Source organism: Perna viridis, chromosome 1, assembly GCF_037379345.1.
Source record: "Perna viridis isolate PV_CMFRI_1.1 ecotype Kerala chromosome 1, ASM3737934v1, whole genome shotgun sequence".
Classification (NCBI taxonomy): domain Eukaryota; kingdom Metazoa; phylum Mollusca; class Bivalvia; order Mytilida; family Mytilidae; genus Perna; species Perna viridis.
This window is the reverse complement of record NC_142445.1, coordinates 69,848,070-69,874,905: the sequence shown is the minus strand read 5'-3', so window position 1 is coordinate 69,874,905 and position 26,836 is coordinate 69,848,070. Positions and strand designations below refer to the sequence as shown.

At 32.2% G+C, this 26,836-nt stretch overlaps 2 protein-coding genes across 6 annotated transcripts; one reads left to right on the top strand and one right to left on the bottom strand.

Annotated features, from left to right (window-relative positions):
* Positions 1 to 1,140: 1,140 nt before the first annotated feature.
* On the bottom strand, positions 1,141 to 2,971 carry LOC148630180 (uncharacterized). Of its 4 annotated transcripts, none has more exons than XM_088562506.1 (4): positions 2,856 to 2,971; positions 2,382 to 2,544; positions 1,812 to 2,013; positions 1,141 to 1,543 (listed from the first exon to the last, which is right to left on the bottom strand). In XM_088562506.1, the coding sequence occupies exons 2-4, from the start codon at positions 2,540 to 2,542 to the stop codon at positions 1,364 to 1,366; spliced, it is 543 nt and encodes a 180-aa protein (XP_088418632.1). In that variant the 5' UTR covers positions 2,543 to 2,544; positions 2,856 to 2,971; the 3' UTR covers positions 1,141 to 1,363. The 4 variants fall into 4 exon arrangements, with proteins under 4 accessions (XP_088418632.1, XP_088418639.1, XP_088418648.1 ...); XM_088562513.1 differs by having other exon boundaries at positions 2,876 to 2,971; XM_088562522.1 differs by having other exon boundaries at positions 2,946 to 2,970.
* Positions 2,972 to 3,207: 236 nt separating this feature from the next.
* LOC148630179 (protein wntless homolog) lies at positions 3,208 to 18,474 on the top strand. 2 transcript variants are annotated; one of them, XM_088562499.1, is made up of 13 exons: positions 3,208 to 3,399; positions 4,088 to 4,384; positions 4,767 to 4,894; positions 6,547 to 6,687; positions 7,264 to 7,400; positions 8,554 to 8,594; positions 8,982 to 9,109; positions 10,443 to 10,540; positions 13,289 to 13,352; positions 13,596 to 13,739; positions 13,892 to 14,024; positions 15,002 to 15,088; positions 15,395 to 18,474. In XM_088562499.1, exons 1-13 carry the CDS (start codon positions 3,294 to 3,296, stop codon positions 15,496 to 15,498), a joined length of 1,608 nt encoding a protein of 535 aa, XP_088418625.1. In that variant the 5' UTR covers positions 3,208 to 3,293; the 3' UTR covers positions 15,499 to 18,474. The 2 variants fall into 2 exon arrangements, with proteins under 2 accessions (XP_088418625.1, XP_088418617.1); XM_088562491.1 differs by having other exon boundaries at positions 3,209 to 3,399; positions 13,871 to 14,024.
* The last annotated feature ends 8,362 nt before the right edge of the window (positions 18,475 to 26,836 follow it).

The window sequence follows — 26,836 nt, the reverse complement described above, 5'->3', positions numbered from 1 at the left end:
AAAAAAATCTTTCAATTCCAAGTGTCTGTGTCTATATGCCGTCAAGTTAAATGTCTGTACGGGTAGCAGTCCAGGAGAGTGATTCTTTATTTCTTCTTTTGACATATAGGATTTGTAGAATGAAGGCAGTTCCGGTGGTGGATCCAGAAAGGGGTGCGGGGAGTTGGCAACTCCCCCTATTTATTGGAAGATTTGTCATTTTCATGTAAAAATCGACAAAAATGGCAAATTATGTCCTACCCCCTTTTTCAAAGTGTCTGAATCGGATCTGGGCCTGAGTTCGGCTGTTATGTATTTGTGGTTTGGGTTGATGTCAATTTACTCTGTTGAACAGTTTGGCTCTTTCTTCTAAGTGTACAGTAGCTAGCTATGTATATAGGTATCGGTGTGGTTTCATGGGTGTATCTCTTATATGGAATTAATTTATTTCAGCTATATTCGGTGCATATGGTTGTGGAGTCCCAGCTTATTTTTTGCTGTTGCTGTACAAAATGTAACGATACATTTTCTGATATCTTCTGTCGCCTCTTCTTGTCTTAACCATGTATTGAAGTCTGAATCTGTCGAACTTATTTGGTACAAAGTTCACAGCAAGCATTGCATTTGCCATATTTCTGTTAAATGAACTTAAACTGACAGACATAGTCTTATAAGGCATCAGTGATCTCAGCCCAATTTGCCTCATGAGTACTAACAGTGCAAACTTTATTATTTTAATATGTTATAAAATATTTATTGCAAAAACAGAAAAAATAAAATATTCAACAAAAATAATATATTTCAAAAAGAGAAATATTTTGTTTCTTTTATCAATATTATTTAAAATATGTCATCCAACATTTTATATTGGAAAAGGTGGAGTATATGTATATTATAAATATCAATCCCTTTTAAGGGTCCCATAATCCCTAACCTTAACTGAATTTTGTTTTAGTCTAATTATCAAACGTTGGAGAAAAAAAGTGAACACACCCTGACCTATCATCAAATCTTGCTTCAAACATTTTGTACATTCCAGTTAAGTCTTTTTCTTTTTAAATTTTCAATGAGATTTTTGTTGGGTTTCTTTCTGTTTTTTTTGTGCTTCATCTTTATTTCCTGGACTTTCGTAAAGTTGTAGGTATTGTGAATAGCTTGCAATTGTTACTCCTGATTTATTATACTTTTCATGTATACAAGATTTACATAGAAAATGAACGAGTTTAAGTTTGCTCCAACTTTGTTATCAAAGGTAGGACACTTGTTCACAAAAAAAAATAAAACAGCAGATAAGACTACTTGTAACACATATATGTACAATAAAACACATAGAGAAGCATATTATAGTTAACAATCTGTCTGTATAATTTAATCAAATAAAATACTAGTTGAATTCGTGACACAATCCTTGCAATGCCCTTTTGAATTCTTCAATCTTTGCTTCCAGTTTGGCTATTCTGTCCAATATGGCATACAGCTCTTGGATTTTATCTTGAATATCTTTACCTTGCTTCTCGTATATCTTAAACATCTGTTGTTCCAGAACTGTACAAGTTCTTTTTGTCTGAAAGATAAACCAGCAATATTGTTCAGAAATACAAAGTTTTGGTCTCTCTGATATATTCTATTTAGCAGAAAAATTTGAAACAACATTGTAAAATATACGAATGTGTTAAAAATAGAAAGGAATCAGTAAAGCATTAGATATAAATCTCAATTAATCAATATATTTACAGGTTAGGGCAACTCTTAGTTCTTGTTACAACTGCATGGCAATGTCACAATCATGACAAATTAACTGATAGTTCCGAAGTACTATATCTTAGCCTAACCTGTATCTCTGCAGTTTTCTTGAAGTCTTCAAGAATTTCAGAGTCCCGTTTTCTTTTGGCATTCAGAGAATTAATCAGTTCGTCAGCAGACTGAGTAATAGCTTCTCGAGAAAACTCGCAAGGAACTAAGTCTTTAAGGGACTTCATGGCTTTATTAGCTGAAGTTAACGATGACATATTGTTGCCCTCTGTCAGTAAAACCCTAGTTCAAAATTGTAAATAACAGGACTTTAAGATACACGCATAAAGCAACACAAGATATAGCTTAGGTTGTAAATTTTGATTTTCCTTGATTACTTCTTGCCTTATTTATACGAAAAAAATTCTTCATCTGGCTTGGGCAATAACAAATATACTCTAGTTTCAATTATACTTAGTTTTTTTTCTTTCTTAAATATACAGGCAAGGCCAAAACACAAGCTTAAAATCATTTAATCAAATGTAATTGTTACTTAGTTTCATTCATGATTTTGTTTTTAAATCAGAGAAGTGGATTTCATCACATCTTATTTTAAGCAAGTCGCATCTGGACGTTCAATACTTTCTGCGGTTCGTGAAAATTGTGCTTACTGTTGTCTTGAATCTTCAGAAAGTTCAACTCCAGTAGGGCCATGGGTTGCAGGAGTTACAGTCTGATCATCATGGTCACCTTTACAAGCATAAATTTCACTAAGGTTTTTATTGTTATCCTCATTGTTGTACGAAAAAGTTGCTGCAGGTCCGCTTTCCATATCTCACAGCATAAAAAGACAAGTTTTAAAGATAATTTAGATAAAAATAGTTTCCATGCGTGCAAGACTTAGCTTTGATCAAGATTTTAAAGTGTGACTGGCATTTTTTTTTTTATTATTTCTTAAATACACTCCTTATTACCTTAAGTAACCATGTTATGACCTATTGTCCCAAAGCGAATGAAACTTAAGATATAGTGAGACTCCAGTACGGTAGTACTAGTAGTCATATATTTACGGTGCAGTGTGCCCGATATCGGGACGCCGTGTACGGCTTTATTATTAGAAAGTGTGTGTGTGTGTGTCCTCTCACCCTCGATTTTAAGTCGATACCGTAGTATACAAGCCCAGAATACGATTAGTGGTAGAATAATCCGGTAGTTTTCGTACTGTCAAAAATCACCTAGTTGTACAAGCCGCCTTAAGAACTTTTGGAAGATTCTATTAAAATATATAAAGGTAATTGTAAAATTGCGATAGATTTTATACAACATTTATACCTTTATTTTGCTTTCTATCTCAATTTAAACAAATTAATATCTTCTTAACGTAATCATACGAAGATTATTGGTTGAAAATTGATCCACAATAAAATTGTATTCAAGTTATTTAACTTGCATAACCTATTTAATAGACTCGTCTGAATAAAGACGAAAGTAACCTCCTCTACCTGAAGAGTTCTTCATGCTATGAGAGAAAGACGAGTGCTGACCCTGTTCGTCTACTGTGCATAATAATAAAATTCTGTGTCATGGCTGGTGTAGTATTAGAGAATTTAAGTTGGAAAAAATTGATATTCTTGAGTTTGATTTTACTAGTTTCCCTGATTGCTTTCTTTCTAATTGGTGGTTTGAAAGGTAAGTGACTGTGTTATGATTTATGATCGTATTGTACATGCATCTCTTGTAAAAAATAAAAGTCAGTGTCTAGAAATACTTTAAAAAAATTAACGATGTTTGAATGTGATTTTAAGCTAATATTAACAACATATTACATAGGTCAGTATATGAAGTGCTGCACCTGATTACCTGTAATACAGGCTGTATGAAATGTGATCAATGAGTCACACATTTCAATTTTAATTGTCCTTGCATGGACTTTTATTTATTATATGTACATGCACATAATATTTATGCATTTTCATAGAAGTTGTAAGGGTTGTGTGTTTCTTAGTGCCATACAAGATTGAATCATGTAAGTATTGTTACAATAATGACAAATAAACCTTAAATCAATGAAAATTCAGAGTTAAGGAAGACTTCCAAAGTCTGAATTTCTAGAGTTTGGATTATTGAGGATTCTGAGAGAATTGTTTTGCAGTACATATCCCCCAGCATACTGGCATGTCCCCTACTGACCGAAAGCTAATTTGATGTCAGAAAAGATTGCTTACTTAAGTTAAATCATAACCATTATATTGATTTGATACTGGTACATTTTATACATGTACAAAGGAAAGAATTGATAAAAGTATATTTTACAATATAGTATTGAGCATGTACAATGATAATAAGTATTAAGATCTGTAAGATTTTGTGCTTTCAGCTCCAAGTCCAAACAATGTTAATGTAATTCTTGGTACAGTTTGCTATGAAAAATCAAGATACTCTGACAGAGAAAAGTGGTACATACCAAGGGGACTTAATCATTGTGAGAAACTGGACAGCACTGACTATAATGATCCTAAAATTATAAGCCAGGGTATAACTGACAAACAAATAATATTTGCCTTCTGGATTCCTGGACCTCGCGAAGGGGGAGAACTTACGATGCATCCTCAATTCCAATATATGTTGTCAGTCCTTCAGTTTGATATTGAACACCATGATAACAACCCAGTTGGTATGTGTAAAATTTATTCATTCATAAATGTCTTCTTTGTTTTACTTCTTGTCTTTCCACTATAATTTTATAGTTCCTACATGTATGTGAAGTAAAAAATGTTCTAAACTTTTTATTGATCACAATCCATGTGTGGTTGACTTTTATTCATAATTGCATAATTTGTCAACTTGCATGTGTAGTAAATTCTTTTTTCTTTCAAACTTCCATTGTCCGCTTCTGAATACATATAGTTAGTACAAAGCTTCAACATGGGCTAAAACTGTGTTTTTATTGGCTAGGCATTTCTTTATCTGCACCTGGCTGTGTATAAATATCAATACATTATTATTATTACAGCTGTATGTATACATGTATATATATATATTTTTTCCACCAACAGGACCTAATCCATTAATGTTGTTGGATTTCCGTCTTGGTTATCGGAACGCTAATGACAAAGCTGATGATTGGAAATTACTTGCTGAATCTGTAGAGGATAGAAAACTAGAATGTACTAAGAGTAATGAGGTAAGTTTAGACTTGTACTGATACAAACATTTTGTAAATCTTTTTTTCCAAAAAAGATGGTACACCTAGATACAAATATATAGTTCTTGGTAGAGATTCCTCATATTTTGTAAGAAATAATTCCAAATCATCTTCCAAATATGCAGAGGAAAATGTTCACAAAATGCTGGAATTTTTAATCAACAACATATTTGTCTAGTGTGGTGTACACGTTTTTCAACAAATGGTCAGCATTCCAATGGGAAAAAATTGTGCTCCTTTACTTGCTGACCTATTCCTTCACTCTTATGAGGCTGACTTTATAGCTGATCTGATGCGAAAGAAAGAATATCGTTTGGTTAGATCCTTTTATCTCAGTTTCCACTATATAGATGACATATTATCTTTAAACAATCCTAATTTTGGGGATTTAATACATCACATCTATCCCAAAGAACTTGAGATAAAGGATACTCCAAACACTTTAAGGTCAGCCTCATATCTTGACCTACACTTAGAAATTGATCGTAAAGGAAAACTATTGACAAAACTTTACGACAAAGTGATGACTTTTCATTCAGAATTGTCAACTTTCCTTTCATCTGTGGCAACATCTCTTCAGCACCTGCATATGGAGTGTTCGTATCACAACTCATACGTTATGCCAGAGCTTGCCGAAACTATGCAGACTATTTGTATCGCTAGAACTCTAACAAATAGGGACAGAGTTACATTGCTACAAGCTTGAAGTCATCACTACAGAAGTTTTATGGTCGTCATCATGAACTCGTGGATCATTATGGTGTATCCATCTGCACCATGAAAACTGATTTATTCAACGGGTCATAGTTTTCCTTTCCTCATTTGTCTACCCAGACTTGACTTTTTATGAGCAACTCGACGGATGTTTCTAGAAAAGCAGAGGACAGTAACCCTACTGGTGCACCTGGTTCATGCTCCTAGTTTTTAGTGGAGTCTGAGTTGCTCATTTGCTTTTGTTACTTTGTACGTACGATTTTAGTTATTTTATGTTCTTTGTTGTGTATGTCTGTTTTCCATGTCTGGTCTTTGTCTCTGGATTACATTCTTTTGATTACCGCTATAACCTTGGTTCCCTTGATTACTCTTTCTACAAGTCACATCACACTCAATTAAATTATATATAAAAAATATAAAGAAGATAACTGCTTCATGTTATTATTCAATATGTTTATATCCAGTTTAAGGAATAGCAGTTGAAATTTAGACTATAATTAATAATAATAATAATAAAGTCCTTTATTTCAACAGAATTACATATTTATTCCGGAGGCTACTTTACAATATGGTCCTGCATTATATACATAATTTACAACATAAAGTATAAAATACACATTAAATGAAGTAACAATTTCAAATAGATGATATTACATCATTAAATTAGTCGTGAAGTTTTTTTTTTTGTTTCACCAAAAGCAAATGCACTGTAGTTTAGTGAACAATAAGTAAGTGCATTTAACAATCGGTAGTTTATTATGTACCTTGGAAGGTAGTTAAAAATATCCTTCTTTTGTCATGATTTGTCAGATAATTTTGGTCTTTCTCCATATTTACAATAGAAGAAGGGTATTCTGTCTTCATTAATGGTCTTCCCAGTAATAAGATTATGAGAAGGTTACTCTTTCATTTTGTAGTCTTTCCAGTATGATTGTGATGTACTTCATGCATTTGAAATCTCCAGTGTTCATCACGACTATTACTTACTTAATCTCAGACTTCCACCAAGCAGAGAGAAAAATATTCACATTGGACAAATAAAAGATATATCACTTGTGGTAAGTAGCATTTTAGGTTGTGACCTGTATTGCCAAGGGTCAATTGATTTATGTTTTTAACCAATGAAGTTAGGTGAAGTGTTGTATTGTAACAGGAGAGCATGATTCCCCTAACAAAATTATATCTCCACCACTGAGGATCGAACCCTAGACAGCTGAGTGACAAGCTAGCAACAGTTTGATTTGGCTAAAGAATTAATTCTAGCTAAGTCCATTAACATGGCTATTTTAATCTCACTACCTACTGCAATGCAGGTAGGTCATTCTAGCATAGTTTGTTTTTGAATGTCAGAGCAAATACCTAAACTTCTGTATCATGAGCATTAATGAAAACAGTTTTTTTTTATCAGCATCTGCAAGTGGATATGAATAGTTCCAATGATTTACTAACTTTTGTTAGTTTTGTTTATATGTTGGTTATAAAAGCTCTTTAAGAGCTTATGTTGTTTTGTTACTTTAAATAAAGCTTATTTGATTTGATATTTGATTATTTGATCTTTATATCAACAGAAAAAAAAATTATATAAACAATTTCCCACCTTCTAATATGATAAATACTGACTTTTACCTTTTTAGGAGATTCATCAGAATGGTGGCTTCACATACATTTGGTTCTCCATGAAGACGGCTGTTTTCCCATGTGTTCTGATTGTACTGGTCTGGTTCTGGAGAAGAATTCAGTTGATGTGTAGACCTCCAAATCTCCTGGAAAAGTAATATATTATTACACTTGTATGGTATATTAAACTGAATTATCTCCTTATAGTGCAAAAGATTTATCAATGTAAAATTTAGCAGTTACACATAGTAACATTGCACAAAGATTAAATTAGATGTAAAAGTCAAACTGTTAACTGATCTCTTTTGGAATTCAGTGTCCAAGGTTAAATTTCTTTGAAATCATACCACAAGGTGCCAAACCACCAAAAAGAGACTTGGTTTGAATTTTTCAGGTTGTGAATGAACTGTTAATGAAAAATGTGCTGAAAAGAAGCATTTTCTGAAAGTTTGGACAATAACTTGAGTAAAAGTTTAGGGAATTTTGACATTGTAGCACAAGTTGCCATATAACAAAAAGAAATATTTCATTATAAGTGTTTCATCAGGGCCATATAGCATTACATTGCCCTGATGCTATAATTTTTATTTGGATGTTACCAGAAAAAAACTTCCCATTGGGTCCAATACAAGTGTGATTCTATAATATGGTATTTTGAAATTCAGTATATAGAAAGAAGTATAAAATGTGTTAAGAATGTTTCATTTAACACACTTATCAGACAAACTCTCTATTTTATCATTAATATTTACTATTGATAAACAGAAGTGATGAATAATGATTTTAAGCAAGTAAAATTGGTGGGAAAATTCAAATTGATAAAAGTGTCTTGTTTTTGAAAATATTCTGTTATCAAGGAAATTATTTTCTTAAGCTGAAACAAGTTTTATTTGAGTATAATTACAGTGTAGGATATACACAGTTTTTTTTAATGTAAATACAGTTTAACTTTTGGACAGGTTTAAAAAATTTGGAAAAAATATGAAATGCAACAAAATTTGTAAATGTGTGTGAGGTGAGATCAGTAGTATGAATTGACATTCAGTTTATACATATTAGGACAAAAACAGTTCTTAATGATATGTAAATTGCAAATGTATAATCACAGTTTTATTTTACATCATGTAATCTTTTAAATTTTGTTCATGTTACAATTTTCACAATAATCAAAAACCTCCATTGCTAACAGCACTTTGATTTATAAACAAAGTTTAGTGTCATGTATTTTTTTGTTAGAAGAAATGCATTAATTGACACATATATATGTTTTAGGAGCATGTCTACAAATTCAGTTTGTTTTTTTACAGAACATTGTTTGCCCTGGGTATTACCATGACAGTGTTGAACTGTGAGTTACTTTTATATGACATAAGTTAAAGTGTTGAACAGTTTGCATATACCTCTTCAAACATCAGCAGGGGCACATACTAATGTCTATCATATGCTATGAAACCAAAGTGAGACATTATGGTTTCTTACTGATAAGCAGATTGCAGTTACTGAACATACAGAATACTGCTTTGTTAAGTAGTTACATCATTCAGGGACAAACATGGCAACATTTTTCTCTATTTGAATATAACATATTTAAAACAAAATACGCAAAGAGTGAGACTGATGAATTTGTAAAATCAAATGTGTGTGTGTGCCACAAAAAATGTTGTAGGTATGATTTTAGATGCTTTAAGGAAACTTGGAAAAAAACATGTTTTAATGATAGAAAATTTGATTACAGTTCCTATAGAATGGATGACAATTTGGCTGCACATGCCGTTCATGCTTCTACTTAATGACATCAGACAGGGAGCATTCTATGCAATGCTTCTATCCTTCTGGATTATATTTACAGGGGAACATATCATGGTGAGATTATATGATGATATTATAATTTTTACTGCAGTGATTTTTCTAGCGCTCAACATTTTCGTCATTGATGAAAGACTTTTCAGAATGACGAAAATAATCTAGTCTCATTTTGTCACCTGAAATCTTTAAAAGTACAGCAAATATTAAGAGCTGTAAGCCCAACATTGGTTGAGTGGCGGAAGTGACAATTTTATAACCCCAGCTAATTTCAACTCTCAACTGTCAAAATTTTACCTAGTTCACCAATTACACCTAATCAGGCACATGGATTAAATGTCAATCTCTTGACCACTCTAGCGTGACTTTACTAAATAAAACTTTGAAATAATGACGAAATTGTCATTAACTCCACCTGAATTGAAATTGTACTAAAAATAGAAACTCATGAGGCAACATAAGGGAAATACTTATTTGTAAATATTTATATCTACAGTGTTATAGATGCATATTTTGTGTTTCTACAAAAGGTGGCCATGCAGACAACAGCATTTTTTTTCAATATTAAAGACATTTAATATTATGTCAGAAATAAATAAAATATATGGTCCTTGATTAAGTATAAGTGCTAGTGTAAATTGAAGAATTTCTATTTTTGGTGATTCTTCATGGCTGGAGATTTTATTTTTTAATCAAATCACAACTATGCTTTTTGGAATGTCTGGAAAACATGCTTGCATGATAGTGAAAATAAGTGCTTAATTCATATGTATACAAATACTTCTTTAAAAATAAACCATTAAAATGGTTGTCATTTTCTTGGGCAAAAGTGACTAAAGCTTTCAAAATCCTGGAAAAAACCCTTTACTGTTATGCCTTTATTAATACAGCCAGTTTATTTGTTTGTTTGTTAGATTCGTAGGATACTGCCATAATTACATGTAATTAACAGATTCAGAGATTGTGGTACATGTACATAACTTTGATAGCCATTCGCTACTACTAAAGGTGAAAATAAAAAACAAAATTTGCAAACACTTAATATAGAAAATTTAAAAACTTATAAAAGCTCTTGGTTTTGTCGACATCTTTTGAAAATATGAGTCAATTATGTGCAGTGATCAAGCCAGAAAATTAGGTTGGGGGCTCAATCTTGAAAATGAATGCACTTTAAGGTTCTAAACTAAAATCTTAAGGGTGCACTTTCTTTAAATATTTTGGTTAAATTATGACAGTCATTACTGAAACATTTGATCTTATGAAGGGCACAAGGAGCAGTTCAAAGGGAAGGAGCTATTACATTTTATGTTGGTTGGATAAGGCATACTAGTACAATTTACAACAAGCTTTTCCTAACAGTATTAATGTATTTTTTGATATTTCCTATTTCTAGGACCAGACTGAAAGGAACAGGTTAAGATTGTATTGGAGACATCTGGCAGCTGTTATATTTGGCTGTTTCTGCTTGTTCGTGTTTGAGATGTGTGAAAGGTAACTATGTTCCCTAAAAGGAGGTTTTTTTAACATGTTGTGAAAGGTAATTATATTCCCCAAAACAAGGTTTTTTTAACATGTTGTGAAAGGTAATTATGTTCACCAAAACAAAGGTTTTTTTAACATGTTGTGAAAGGTAAATATGTTCCCTAAAAGGAGGTTTTTTTAACATGTTGTGAAAGGTAATTATGTTCCCCAAAACAAGGTTTTTTTAACATGTTGTGAAAGGTAATTATGTTCACCAAAACAAAGGTTTTTTAACATGTTGTGAAAGGTATTTATGCTCCCCAAAACAAAGGTTTTTTTTAGTGGATTATCGTATCTTTGGATGTACCAAAACACTACCACTAACATTAAGAGTGTGATAAAACTTAGACTAGAAGACCAATTTAAGCAGACATGGTGGGCCAGAATCAACAAATCACCAAAGACAATTAATTATCACCTATTCAAAGATTCACTAAAGTTTGATGACTATTTTGATATACTATCAAACAACGATATACTAACAATGGTAAAATTCAGAACAATTAATCATTAACTCCCAATTAAAAACGGTAGATGGAATAATTTACCACAAGAACTTTGACTGTGTCCTTTATGTAGAAACGATATAGGAGATGAATACCACTAAATAATGTTATGTCTTGCTTTTAAAACGGACAGAAATAAATATATATAATAGAAAATTTACCAGAAATCATAATTCTATAAAGTTTAATGCGATAATGAACCAAACAAAACACTCAAAACTGAAAACTGTGTCAGTATATAAGGATAGTAAATGACAAACTGGATTCTCTGTACCAGTAATAATTCAAAATTTCATTTTAATTTCTATGTTTAATAAGAGATATTCATTCCTCAACAACCTTACCAATGTATTGTTTATATGTTTTAAAAATGCTATGTTTTTTTGTATACCTATGGGATACATGGGTTTTTTCAGAATAAATGATATATATTTAACATGTGAAAGTTAATTATTTTCCCCAAAACAAAGGTTTTTTTAACATGTTGTGAAAGGTAATTATGTTACCCAAAACAAAGGTTCTTTTTTAGCATGTTGTGAAAGGTAATTATGTTTCCCAGAACACTTGGCGTCTGTCGTCGTCGTGGACAAATTTTTAAAAATCTTCTCCTCTGAAACTACTAGACTGACAGGTTTTAAACATGGCTTGATTGTTCCATAGGGTGTTCTGCACAAAATGGCTGTTGGGATTTTTGATCCATGAAAAAACATGGGCACCATTACTAAAAATAGAACATAGTTGTCAGATGGCAGTTTTTTGCAAATAAATCAAAAACCGTTGCCTTTAGCAAATTTCTGGCAGGGGTAAAATTGTTAAGCATCATGAGAAGGACCTATGCTGAAATTTTCAAAACCATTCATTGACTAGTGTTGGAGTTGCAGCCCATGAAACAGTTTTTTTGTTGTTTTTTTTCACATGTTCAACTTTGAAAATCTTCTCTAAAACCATTTAAGATCATTGAATGAAAATAAGTATAATAGTTCTTTAGTGTATTGTGCTCTAAATGACTGTTGTGATTTTTAATCCATGAATAGATATGGCTGCCTATACTAAAAATGGAACTTAGGGGTCATAAGACAGGTTTTAGAAAAAAATTCAAAAATTGTTGCCTGTAGCAAAATTCTGGTTCAGGTCATGAAAATGCTATGGAAAGCATTTCTTGCATTTGACAATTTAGTTGATTTTAACTTAACCTGTCTCATTCCTCAAGTTTTTCAAATAAACAAATGGTCAACCAGGTGAGCGATTCAGGCTCTCTCGAGCCTCTAGTTGTTTTTTTTTTAAAAACTACAGAAACCTGTTAGTCATATATATGGCAAGTTCTGAGATATGCAGGGGTTCAGATATAGGTGGTCTGAGACCCTCAAGTTCTTATACAGGACAATTGAAATTTCATACATAAAGGTCTTGGTTCTACCATGTTTAACATTACTCTTATTAAGGACTTTGTCCAACAGACTTTTCATTTAGTATGCAAAACGTCTTGGACCTTTCACTTTTGAAAGTAAGCTTGAATCCTGATATGTAAACATCAAACTAAAGTAATATTAAGTTCTAAGCTTGAAAATTTGAAGGCTGAGCAGTGTATGTAGTATTAAGTGTGTCTGTCAGTCTGAGCAGAGTTTGATTTTTTTGAAGAAATCTCCTTTTTTCTCACTTAGATTTTTTTTATCTTTTTTTGTGTTTGTATTTTACATTCTTAAAGTCTCTGTGGTTAAAGAATCAGGCAAAGTTCAGACATTGAGATAGCACATTAACATTAGTTGATGTCCAGGCAATGACTTTACTATATATAAGTGTATCAATATGACATACCACAAAAGGTAGGCTGCGATTGATTTGGTTGGTTTTGACTTGCACTGTTTGGGAATTAGGGGCTGAGCCTATAAGTGTATAAGTGAATAAATCTCTTTGAAATTGGACTTAAAGGTGCTATACCACCAAAGCATTGTGGGGTTGGACAGAACCATTAATGAGGAGGCTACTTTGATTTCTATTCAAATTCTTATATTGTGTCAAAATTTCATGACAATCTACATTCAGAGATGTATCAAGCTTAAATTGTGTATCATACTTGCCCATACTTTTAAGGGTTTGACCCCTGTGGTTCTATTAAGCTGTGTCCTGCAAAGAATTTTTTATCTATTACCAGTATGGTCATATTATGTTAAAAGTCAAAGGTATTTATTATGATTAACTGTATATTTTGTAGAGGTATGCAGTTAAAGAACCCATTCTTCAGTATCTGGTCATCAGAAGTTGGATCTAAGCTGGCTGTATCCTTCTCATTATAAATGTTCTATTTTAATGGATCAAGATGGTTCTTTACAAACCACTTATTTGAATGTTACACAGTAATGTTATATTGACACACACATATATTGAAATGAATCTAAATACATTTTCCCCATCAATGGTGTACACTTGTAACTTCACAAACTTATACATCGAAAAAATCAGATGAAATTGTGTTTAAGTAAATAATATGTGTATGATTGTAATTTTCTTGACAAAGCAAGTTGGGATTTATTATTTTGGCTGGTATTGCTGCTTCTTGCTATTTCCTGTTTCTCTGTGTGATGATCTATCGAGTGTTCCGGAACATTAGTGCAAAGAAGTCAACCTTACCAAGCATGAGTGTCATGAGGAAGAAATACTACATGGTAAATAGAATAAAATGTTGATATGTAAAGGTAATCATTATGTCAAAAATTACAGATTTAAGAAAAAACATGAGTTATTTCCCTTTTATTAGTATCTAAGCAGGCTGTTTGATTTACTATTGATATTTCAGGGTTTGATCTTTCGTTTTAAGTTTCTGATGTTGTTAACTTTACTCTGTGCTGCACTGACTGTTGTTTTCTTCATCATGAGTCAACTGAGTGAGGGGAAGTGGAAGTGGGGTGATGACAATATCTCACTGGAATACTCAAGTGCATTTTTTACAGGTATGTAGTAATAGTCTTCTCCAGTGCTATTGAGAAATTCTTCATTTTAATTAATTCCCTTTTATTTTTATACCCCACTCAACGAATTGGTGTATTGGAATCACTTAATCATTCTGTAATTCTATCTGTCCCTCATTCCATTCATCTGTCCACATTACATCACAATTTTTCCAATAGATGGATTGATTCTTATACCCCCTGCTAACAAAGTTTAGGACTGGTATGTAGGTTTCACCCTGTCAGTGTGTTTGTCTGTTTGTCTCTCTGCGGTCTGTGGGATGTAGTATAACCTTATGGATATGTGCATACTGTCAGGATTTATGTTTGGACAAAAATTGCAGAAATAGCAGCTGTTAGAACTTAGGCATTTTTCAGCAAAACTTGGTCTCATTCGTTGTCTGCAACTCCTCCTCAGCAACTTGCAGGATTGTTATGAAACTTAATGGGGTGCTAGATTACTATTTTGGGATGTGCATATTGTCAGAAATTTACGTTTAAAGTAAATTTGCAGTTATCTACTGTCAAAGTGATGTCGACAAAAAAAAAAGTATTGATTGGGGTTTGGAGCAAAATTGTGTGTCAAAAGTGCTTAGTTTATCCACCATAAAAATTGTGTTCAATATGAATCATGTGTCCACATTGTTTCTCAAATGTACATGGTTCTACAGGCTGTGGGGGTACATTTTGTATTAGTCCGGTTGCCGGCAATGTCTAGTTTTATATTATCACAAATATTTCATGGTTGTGTAATGGTACGGCTACTGTCTTTGCGTTTACTATTATAAAAAAAAATTTTTCATTTACTGAACCCTTTTATTCAAAGATTAAACATTTTGTTTGTATCCATTAATATATTGAAGCACTATTTTCTATTTAAAGGAAGTTTTAATTGCAGTATTTGTTGTCTAATATATTTAGTTTTTAGTCTTAACAGATAAAAATAAAATTACACAATGCTGTGTTTGTGTATATTACAGGTGTCTATGGCTTGTGGAATGTTTACATTTTTGGACTATTGTCTCTCTATGCCCCATCTCACAAGAAAAAAGCCTCTGAGACAAGTAGTAAGTAACCAAATAATTGTGTAATAATTTATAATTAGTCTCATTATTTTCATTAGTTTAGTAGACAAAGATTCAACAAGATCTGAAGACTTAGTATTATTTAATAGTCCTTATATTCAATTTAGTTCAAATGTAATGTTTTGAACAGAAGTAATGGAATGGATGTATTAACATGTTGTTCAGTGATTATAACCTGACATTCTTGGTTACTGACTATGTGTCTAATATGTAATATCAACCAGCCTGTGTAAAATATAAAGTATGTATGATTTGTAGCGGATGTTAATGATTTTGATATAATTACAGATGCTGAAATAGATAGCCAAGAGGAAGAGGTACAGCTTACCAATGTACCATCAGACTCTACCACAGATTTCCAGACATTTGTCACAAAAGCTGCACAGGAATGAAACCAGCATATATTAAAGTCTTTGTTAAATGTATTATTCTATATATTTAGAGCCAAATGGTAGTTTAAACTTTTGCCAAAAATGCATAAAGGTAACTGACACTTGTGAAATGAACTGAGTTGTCAGATCTGTGATGGATCTGAACACTGTGAAATGAACTGAGTTGTCAGATTTGTGATAGATCTGAACACTGTGAACTGAGTTGTTAGATTTGTGATGGAAGATAGATCTGTGAAATCAAAGGTTGTTAATAGTCTTATTGTTGTACTGAAACTGCTTGATATTTTACTGCTGCTTTGCAATATATGATTTTTTTATGTGGTGTATAAAACATGTTTAATGTTGTGAATATTGGATGTACTCATATATAAGCCAGTATATATTATTATGTAGGGTTTTGTCTCTAGTTGTTCATATCATTTATGTTAAGGTGCTACAACAAAGATTGTAAATATTTATACGGATTTTGTATTTGCACATGCATCATGCTACACATTTAAATAGTGCATTTCCTAAAATATTTTTAGTATATTTTAAACTATGAAATTTATCAATTATGAAATAAGTTTTTTTTTTAATACAGATTTTGTTAGTTTAGTTTTAATGAAATATTATAAATGTTTATATGTGATATTCACTTTGGACTTAGTACAAATGTACTTTATCGTGCGTATATGGAAGTTAAGTAATGTATTTTATATGTACTGTATTTTCCCCTACTAAAAGCCAATACTTTTTCTTCAGCAAAGTATCAGCTTCGACTTATCGTCCACTTTGACTTGTATGAGGATTTTTCAAGAAAAAATGATCATCTAGAATGCATTTCATTAGGTTTGTTTATTTCATTTTTGACTGCTTTCATTCAGAGCTCAAACAGTCAAATCGGCGATCGAACTTGGAAAATTATTGATCAGTGCCGCTATCCTTTATGAATATGACGATATTAATAAAGAGATTAAAACCATTAAAATATATAAACAAACTTCCAAAGATATGTTAAAAAAACTCATTTTTACTGGTAAGACATTATTAAGTGTTCCGGAGATTTTGGTTCTTTAATATGCAAATTTATACCCAATTACGGTATGTCGTAACACAATCGCACGTGGCTCAAATTATAATCAGTTTAAGTGTTTATGTAAATGGCTAATTGCTACCAAATTTAAAGGTAACATTTTTTTTTATTGTATTTCGAAGTACCAGGTAATATTGTTTATTAATTACTGCTTGAAATTATGACCTATTAATCAAACCAACTTCCTGCTAATTTCACTTCTGGGTGCCTTCACTTGACATGTTCAGAGCAATTGACATGCAATTCAATAAAAAATAATTGAACTGGCAAACAAAGTACACTTTAACAAAACTACAAACATAAATTTAATTCGAAAATACTATATCAAGTACCATTGCTAGAATAATATGCTGCGAAAAAAAAAACCAAACCGCTCTACTCAGATCTCTACTGACACCTATGATATAAATGCACATGTCCTACCCTCGACATATCTGGCAAAAATTGACTTGTCTATGTTTTTGTTGTCGATTTTGGTTAAAATTAGATAATTCAACTTACACACGACATCGACTTATTGTCTGAAATAAATGGTACTTGTTTTACAGTAAATACAGATTTTATTTTTAAGTCTTTTTTTTTAAATGACCAAGATATTTTTTGGGGGGTACTACATTGAAATCTGAATGTATCACATTTTACAGTCTTTTTATGCAGTGTTTTGACTTGAACTCAATATTGAAATTCTGATTTTATACTTTTTTCTTAACTTATTCTATTAATTTTTTAGTATTTCTTGGTGGTTTTTTATTAAATTTTACCATAAAAATTATTTCTACAAAAGTAAGATTGGAGGTAATTTTTGGGGTTTGTTAAATTAACTGTTTTGGAACAAGGGGCCGTTTCTTGTCCAATTAAAATGGGTTTGTTCTTTCATGTACAGAATCTAATAATGTATTTGGATTTTTTAGACTTAGTTTTCAAGCAAAAATTAGAGTCCCAATTTAAACTTCATTCGATTTGAACAGAAATATGATTTTTTCAAATCATTGATATCTTGAATCCTACCATCTATTTAGATGAGATTGAGATATGAAGGTGCCAAATTTAAAGTTATTTGATTTCAGCAAGAACAATGTTTTCCCGGGTCTTGATATGCTGAATTTTACTATGTACATAGTTTTTACCACAGTAGGTAAAAGTCTTGTTCATGGATTTTTAGATTTTATGTCAAAATTTAATCTGTGTCAGAAACCTATGATGTTTTTTTTCTGTGTCAGAATTCAATACCTGTCAAAATTTTTTTAGAGTGGTATCAGACATATATATTGTTCAATGCTTTCTCCAACTATTAAGGGTTCAACCTAAGGATTCACCTTGCAGAGCATTTCATTTCTTTACTGCCATCGTTAAGTTGTATATAGTGTTTATAAAGTTATTTTTTATAAATTTTATTGCATTTTTTGTAGACTGCTGGACAGTTAATTTCTTTCCACCAAAAAGAGCTTCCCACTGTAATGGTGTAATGCAGATATTCCCATTATTACACTAATGTTGACAGATCTATATGTTTTCAAAAGTTATGAATGAAATCTGTTTGAAAAATGAAGTATGATTGCTTATGTTGGATAGTCATTCTCATCACTGAAAACACAATTTCTTAACAAAAAATATATAGTTACTATTAAGGGAAAATACTAACTAATCCCTTTCCATTGTTAGCATTTTTAAAAAGAAGACTTGTTCAGATTAAATGGATTCATTTATTTTTTTTCCATTGTTATTTACTGACAGTCTTGTACTTTCCACTGAGTGTTCTGAAAACTCATGTTTATTTTATCACTTATTTTTTAAACTGTTGAGCTATGTCTCTAATAGTACTCGTAATATTTGTCTCTGTTTTTGAAATCCAATGTGTAGATTTTTTTTGCGTTTTAGATGCAATAAATGTTTTTATACAACTTGTTTTGTGCATATTTATTATACATCCGCTGGCAAAGGGGATTTATACTGATAGGGATGTATGTCCCTCCATCCACATTCACTTGTTTGTTCCTTTTTGTCTTTGTATAAGATCTGGTTGAAAATTAATATGGTTTAAAAATATGTATTGACATTGAAAAGATAACATTCAAAATTCAAATTGTTATTATGTAATTTTAAAAATTAAATTAATTCACATTCTAGAGAACCTAAAGAAAAGATACATGAAGATAGCAGTCTCAGGTAATGCACTCGTCAGAAAAAAGATAAGAATTTGAGTTCTAGACAATTTAAAATTATAAATGCAATAATACATCAGATTCCCATGCATATAGTGTTTATATTTCTCAGTTAAGGTGTATCAGAGCAAGCAGCGACTATTATGACTTCTTAAGACGCCACCATTGTCTTCGAGACAGGTTATAAGAAAATACTGCGTAAAAAAACTTAACTTCTGATATCCATATCTTATTGGGAAGTATCTGTTTCTGACAAACAGATTATAGATGATGGATTTTTACAATATTTAGAAATCCATATTTTTATATCATCTTCAATTTGACACTTTCCTCACTAATTTCAAGACTCTGAAACTCGTGGCTTGGAATAACGTATTTTTTTCTTGTATTTAGTTTTTTTTTATTTTCACTAATTTATTGTTCATATCTTCTGTACTATTTTGACTACTGATTTTGACGATTTTGACTGGTGACAATTTTATGCTGACCATTCGTGTTGAGGTATACCGGAAATAATGAACCGTAATGAAACTAGGTTTAGCGTGCTATAAAACCGGGGTTAACCCACCTTTCATCTTGAAATGCCTGTATCAAGTCAGGACCATTGCGGTGATTTCCAACTTTCCCGTTTTAATCCTGATATTGCCTTATGTAATACGGACTTTCCTTTTGACTACTGCCTAGATTTTATCAGTTTGGTTATTCCGTATTACCCTTCATTTGCAGAAAACTAAACGGAACAACCTCATATGGTTACTCCTTAGACGTGTGATGAATTGACAAATAAAGTAATTGGGTGAACTTAGAATTGATCTTTCTCAAAAAATAAATATTGATAATGTGTAGCAGGTTTTTTTGTTCATAAGTTGTATCATTACTATTTTGATACTCAACAAATGATGTTAATGTCTTGTTTCATATGGACCTCTCTTCCAAATCTTGTTTCCCTTTGCTTTCACTATAGGAAGTTCATCAGATAACTTGACTCCAAATATTTCACCAAATTGTTTACTGGCTTGGTCAAATATGTTGCTTGTAACATGATCATTACGGAGCATCAATAATAAAATAACATGTATGTAAAAAATCTTGACATTGTAAACTTACTGAAGAAGATATTTTTGTGTGTGCTTATTCTATAGAATGGGAAATATCGCCAGTTAAGTAGTATTGAGAAAGACCTCTCGTGAGCAACAAAATTCTTATTCTCCAATAAAACTTGTAATATTAAAAGTTGACATACATTGTCAGGTGAATTGAGCTTCCTGGCTCCGTTTTTAGGGTCCAAGGAAGCTGACCAAAAGTGTAAACCTTTATTCAGAAGTTATTTGTACTGCACGATTTGGCCAATAACGGGTCAAAACTGCCTTCAGTTTTGTAACACTTGGAACAGAAAGTACACATATTTGCACCAATGAAGAGCAATCAGATCTTTGATAATCATGAGCATTTGTGTTGACAATATTCTTTTTAAAAAGCACCCCAAAGTGTACTGTTTCTTTTACCATTTCTTTGTCTGCATGTATGTATTAACAGTTTTTATGTAAAGACCACGTGTTCATTTTCAGATGTAAGTTGTCTCCCGAAGGAAATGTGATCCAGTTTTACACAGGTCAAGTTCTTCCTATTATAAAACTTAGTTTTAAAGGGTATTTTTAATACAGTCATTATAATGTTATGTAAAGCTATGTTTAGTATTGAAAAAGGCAATTTCAAAATTTGGAAATATTCCAATTTGAACTTTACCTTTCATGACAAATAGAATACATTTTTAAAACTCTACAATCTTGAATAGAACGCATTTTTTTCTTAGATAGTTTCAAAAGTACTTCTCGAGAAGGGGTTGAAAATCCAATTTCAAGTATTAACTAGTATGTTAATTGTTGTAAAATAATTGAAAGTCTTCCTCTTGAAAGCTTTCTACTTGTAATGTACACGTTAAGACCTTTTGTTTGATACATGACAGGCTAATCTTCACAAAAACATTTTCCTTTTTGCACTTGGTGACCTTGTCATATGCAATTGTCGAGGTTTTCATCGTGATTTTTGTAATGTACACTTGATAACCTTTGATTTGATATGCAACAACCCTACATTCTATCAACTTTTGCATTTTGCGCTTACTTACCCCAATCGGATTTTTTCCGGTAAAACGGAATTCATATTTGTGATGTAGTCGTTTCGACCTTTCATTTGATATGCGACAACCTAACCATATAAAAAATTTTAGTTCCTGCACGCATTGACATAAAGTAACTAAAATCATATATACAAAGTAACAAAAGTAAATTAGCAACTCGGACTCCACTAAAAACTGGGAGCATGGACCAGGCGCACTGGTAGGGTAAACGTCCTCTGCTTTTCTAGACACACCCGCCGAGTTGCTCATAAAAAGTCAAGTCCGGGGTAGAAAGAGGCCAGGAAAACTGCTGACATGCTGAATAAATCAGTTTTCATGGCGCAGAGAGATACACCATAACGTTCCACGAGTTCATGATGACGACCATAGAACTTCTGTGATGACTTCAATCTTGTAGCAACATAACCCTGTTCCAGAAGCCTAATTGTAAGAATTCTAGCGCGATACAAAAAGACTGCGTAGTTACGGCAAGCTCTGACATAACGTATGAGTTGTGATATGGAAACTCCATACGCAGGTGCTGAAGGGATGTTGCCACAAATGGAAGGAAACATGACAATTATGAATCAAAAGTAATCACGTTTGTCGTAAAGTTTGGTCAATAGTTTTCCTTTACCACCGATCTCTAAGTGTAGCTCAAGATACAGTGTCTGTAGTATCCTTTATCTCTATTTATTTGGGATCGATGCGATGTATCAAATCCCCGAAACTAGGACTGTTTAACGATAAAACATCATCTTTATAACGGAAACTGAGAGTAAAGGATATAGTTAAACGATGTTCTTTCTTTCAGACCAGATCAGCTATAAAGTCAGCCTCATCAGAGTGAAAGAGTAATCAAGGGACCCAAGGTTATAGTGTTATCAAAAGCATGCAATCCAAGGACAAAGACCAGACAGGAAAACAGACATACACAACAAAGAACATAAAATAACTAAAATCATACATACATTCCTTCAGATCAGATCAGCTATAAAGTCAGCATCACAAGACTGAAGGAATAGGTCAGCAAGTAGAGGAGCACAATTTGTACCCATTTGAATGCCAACCGCTTCCACCACACTGAACAAATATGTTGTCGATTAAAAATTCCAGCATTTTGTAAACATCTTATTCTGTATATTTGGAAGATGATTTGGAATTATTTCTTACAAAGTATGAGGAATCTCTACCATGAACTATATTTTTGTATCTAGGTGTACCATCTTTTCTGGAAAAACAACGATGTATAATGTTTTTAATTCGGGATTTTAACTGAGTATGTGGAATAGAAGTACACAATGTTGACAAATCATAGATTTTAATGATATTATATTCTGATAATAGTCTTGAACTGATTGTCTCCAGAAGATCTTCCGGATTTTTCAGGATCCACATTGAATTAATACCACTACGAGAGTAACAAGTGTTGTGGTGGTACTGCAAACCCTCTTTGACAGCTGTGAGTATACAAGTTAAAATTTTTTTAAGAGGTTTTGTGGTACATTTTGCAGATCCAGCTATGTAACGTTGTTTGTATGGATTCTTGTAGAGACTAGGAACCCAGTACATAGACGGTAAATTACAGTCATCGTCCTTGGTAGAGAGACCAAAAGAGGATAGCATAGATTTATGGTTTTCCACAATTTCTACCTGTAAAACATTCTGAAGACAAAACAATGTTATTGAGCTTTGTCTGATGGTACATATTTGTCATGAATAGTAGACAATGTTTTTGCTACATCGGGGTCTTTGAAAACTGATGTAACATTGGCACTCATTGACCTACTCAAAACGTTCATTCGTTTAAAAATTAAAGACCTCACGGCTTTTAACCGCTCTGACACCTCACGGCCTTTAACCACTCTGACAGATAATCAATGTCTTCTTGTTCTCGTTTTATCCATTTTCTTGCGTAGTCCTCCACGACATCCATAAGAACTTTAAAGTTATAATTCCAATTTATGGAGCGCGGTTCACGGTACTTGAGACCTTTAGAAAGGATATTACGCAGAGATTCGTTTTCGATGATGGACTAATCTCCCGTAACGACGTGACCGAAAGGACCATATTTGAGTGGAGAGTTTTTGCAAGAACAGTCAGGTGCTTTAGCCTGGAAGTCCTCAATCTTGAGGTTCTGCAATAGGCTTTTATAATTGAAAATTTTTGATGCAATGGGTGAAGTATAGGAATATGAAATAATTGGTATGGATTTGTCTTTGAAATATGGGGGGATTTTGTTGATAACGTTTTTGTGATGGAGGATGTTAGGCAAATTAATTGCATCTATACCTTTGATGACAAACGGTAGTGGTGGGAGAAATGATCGTTTTTCTTCATCTTGACTTTTCACACAAACTGGTTTAAAGGAATAGGTCAGCAAGTAGAGGAGCACAATTTGTTCCCTTTGGAATGCCGACCGTTTGTTCAAAACCGCGTCCACCACATTGGACAAATGTGTTTTCGATAAAACAAATTCCAGCATTTTAAAAACGTCTGTATATTTGAAAGATGATTCGGCATTATTTTTTACAAAGTATGGGGAATCTCTACCAAGAAATATACATTTGTATCCAGTTGTACCATCTAGATCCTTCATTTGATATGCGACAACCTTACCTTGAAATAAATTTTATTATTTGCACTTAATGACCCTACCCTTCAAACATGTATGAAATATCGAGGTTAAAACTTTGATTTTGGAAATGTGCTCATTTAGACCTTAAAAAATGATATATTACATGACCCCCTTCGACGAAGTTGCAACAATGATGCAATATCATTTCTATAGATAGGTACTGATGAAATATATTCCAAGTTGTGTCAAACATATGTACTCGAAAAGATCTCTCATTTTGTATAAACATTAAATGTGTATCTGTTGTGGACATTAAATATATACCCCTGCTCCTTAATACTAAAATTGCTACAGATCCAAAACAAGACAAGATATCTCAAATCTAATCTGCAGAACATATACAACACGTTGTCAATAATTTTGACTATTCCAGAACTTATTTTTGGCACAATGAATAATTGAAATATGATGCAATAACACACTCCAGAACCGGAAGTCGTAGAGACATGAGACTTCACCGTACACCTAAAGATTACTTGACCTTGAAAAAGACTACAAGGTCAAGGCCATACAATTATGTCATTTGAATTGCCATAACGTTTGAACATGCGGTCATACAGTTGAAAATTTCAAAATGTAGTGCTTATCAAATGGGTCATTTCATACTTGCATGTTTGAACTTATCTCTTACTATTTTCTTAATATCAAGACCTGAAATTTGCAGTGAGAAAGCTTTTTAGCACTTTTGACCTTCGACCTTGGCTTCAAATGAAATATCACATAAGATCATTAGTGAAGGTTCATGTCTCCGACTTCCGGTTCTCATGATACAAATTTTCAAAGCTTAAGTATGATGTTTAAAGGGATATAACTCCCGTAAGGTTTGATAACAAATTACTTGTTTATGTTTATTTATATCATCAAGTGTCCTTTTATGTGTAACAGTTTTCATATCGATTCTATGTTTAATAAAGTTATAAGCAATTAAAAAAGAAATCGTTTTAAAGGGGCATAACTCTTAAAAAATGATGAAATCATTAGAAGGATCATCTGCTTATAGTACATGATGACCTCTACATGTTGACCAAGTGTCTTTATGATATCCGTAAAAATTAATAGGGCACCATGTTGACAAAAACGCCAATAAAAGGAAGATAACTTCGAAAAAGGATGATGAAATCTTTCACGAGGTCATCTTGTAAAAGTCCTAATTAACTAAGACTTATCTATGGTCCAAATTATGTAATGCCATCTTGAAAGATGTCGAAACACTGCCATGTCAAATTAAGTGTTGGAAAAAAACATATAAAAAAAAACATGAGAAAAACAAAATAAGGGAAGAGCTTATAAATAAAGCACCACAAATGGCAACATTTTGAATAAAATTTTTTTGTTAATAATTTAGCCATAAATGAAAAAAAGAACCTGAAGAATGTTGAAAAGAACATGAGGAATGTTAAACATGACATTGGCCAGTTGATAGGTTATTTAAGGAGAGCAGAGATGGACTTGCATAACACTTGACCTATGCTTTTATTTAGAACCTGAGCTGGTTATATTGTTCTATACTTCTGTAAGCTTACTAACGTTGCTGCATGTCTTTGTTAATTTCTATTGCATTGATTTTTTTTTATTTTGGAATCAGTGCATTCTTTGGCTTCAGGTCAAAATCCTGTCTACGTTAGTGGTTGAGTTCTATTAATGTTTTATTTCGTCAAAAATGCTACACACAAGGCTAATTCATACATCTAGATACCTATATGAGTAGCTTTAACCTACCGATGCACCTGGTCCATGCTCCCAGTTTTTAGTAGAGTCCGAGTTGCTCATTTGCTTTTGTTATTTTGTGTGTATGATTTTAGTTCCTTTGTGTTCTTTGTTGTGTTTGTCTGTTTTCCAGGTCTGGTCTTTGTCCCTGGGTTGCATTCTTTTGAATACGACTATAACCTTGGTTCCCTTGGTTACTCTTTAATTTGTTTTAGGATAATAAATGGTTAGATGTAATCTTATGTTAGTAAATATTTACATCCTTTAGTATGTGCAATGTATATTGTATTTAAATAAAACCTTTATCAACAATTAGATATAAAAATAACGTAAATTCCACGAAAACCATTTAAAAGAAATATATTATATCATAAAGCAAATTTCATTTCTTAAAAAGGGCGATCTTAAGTAACTTTAAACGCTCTGTGTTTCCATTCTGCTTCCATGTTTTTAAATACTTCACCAAATTATTGTCACTTCTCTATTACCCCGTGAAGTTGGAAAATGTCATTCGAAAACCGATAACACTAACTGCATGAAAGAATAACCCAGCCTTGACAACGACAGACAAATCATAGAAAGAAGGTTTACACACACTGCATGAAAGAATAACCCAGCTTTGTCTTAGCTTATCTTCTGTGACGTGTTTGTTCAGATTTTAAGCATCTATTGAAAGCCGGTTTGGTTTTTCTTCATTTTTTTCAAATTTTGCTCGGCCATTTATTGTTTATTTTGGCAAAGAAACTTATTTTTAAATGTGTTCTTTACATATGACACGACATTTCTCTACAGCACCCTTACGACAGACGTTCATGCAAACATTTGAAAATTAGTAACTTTAATCATTAAAGCATAATGAGACCATAGATATTTCCAATAGCAAAATACACGTCTTCATTTTGTTGGGAATTTCATTTAAATTAAATATAATTTCTTTTTCTAATACTAGCCAAAAAAAAAAACATTGCTTAACGTAGGCCTGCTATGTCTTACGCATTATAGGTTTTGCAGTACAACAAAATGTTTAGTCATATATCCACAACTTAAAAACGTAAATATATCGCCCAATTTTCAACCTTTAGGATTTTAAAATGACAATTTCTTTGACCTCTCCGTCAGGATAAAATTAAGTAGATGTTATATTTTATTCATGTAGTATCATAATACATGTAATGTTTGGTTGTTGTCAATTGGTTGGAAATGTCATATGACTCGTGAATACATATTGACATCAGGAACTACAACCAACTACAGACAGCTAAGAAGGGAAGTATTTTTGTTGAAGGTTTATTGCTATGTGGTATGTTTGGCCATGACATTTGGTCCAGAATCTTTTTACAAACCCCCTTCAGTATTACCATATACATGCAGAATGAGAATACACCATTAAACAACAGTATGACACTTTTGAATTATTAATTTTTGTTTGTGTTGTTATCATTTCACACACTGTATATTTTATTACGCTTTTAATGAACATTTACTAAGTAGTGTTTATAAATGATACTAACGAATTCAATTCTTTTTTCTAAAATGTGTTTTTATCAGTTGCAATAAAATATTGAGAAAAAAATTGAATGTGTGTATATTCGAAAAATTAAATAGGATACAATTAAATTCATTTACAATACTCCGTG

Bases quoted from the DNA above. Each gene is read 5' to 3' on its own strand.
- LOC148630180 (XM_088562506.1), bottom strand. From the start codon at position 2,542: ATGGAAAGCGGACCTGCAGCAACTTTTTCGTACAACAATGAGGATAAC. The intron at 2,014-2,381 runs GTAAGCACAATT...ATTTTGAACTAG, and splicing joins TCTGAAGATTCAAGACAACA to GGTTTTACTGACAGAGGGCA. The intron at 1,544-1,811 runs GTTAGGCTAAGA...TTTATCTTTCAG, and splicing joins AGAAAACTGCAGAGATACAG to ACAAAAAGAACTTGTACAGT.
- LOC148630179 (XM_088562491.1), top strand. From the start codon at position 3,294: ATGGCTGGTGTAGTATTAGAGAATTTAAGTTGGAAAAAATTGATATTC. The intron at 4,895-6,546 runs GTAAGTTTAGAC...TTCATTTTGTAG, and splicing joins AATGTACTAAGAGTAATGAG to TCTTTCCAGTATGATTGTGA. The intron at 14,025-15,001 runs GTATGTAGTAAT...TGTATATTACAG, and splicing joins CTCAAGTGCATTTTTTACAG to GTGTCTATGGCTTGTGGAAT.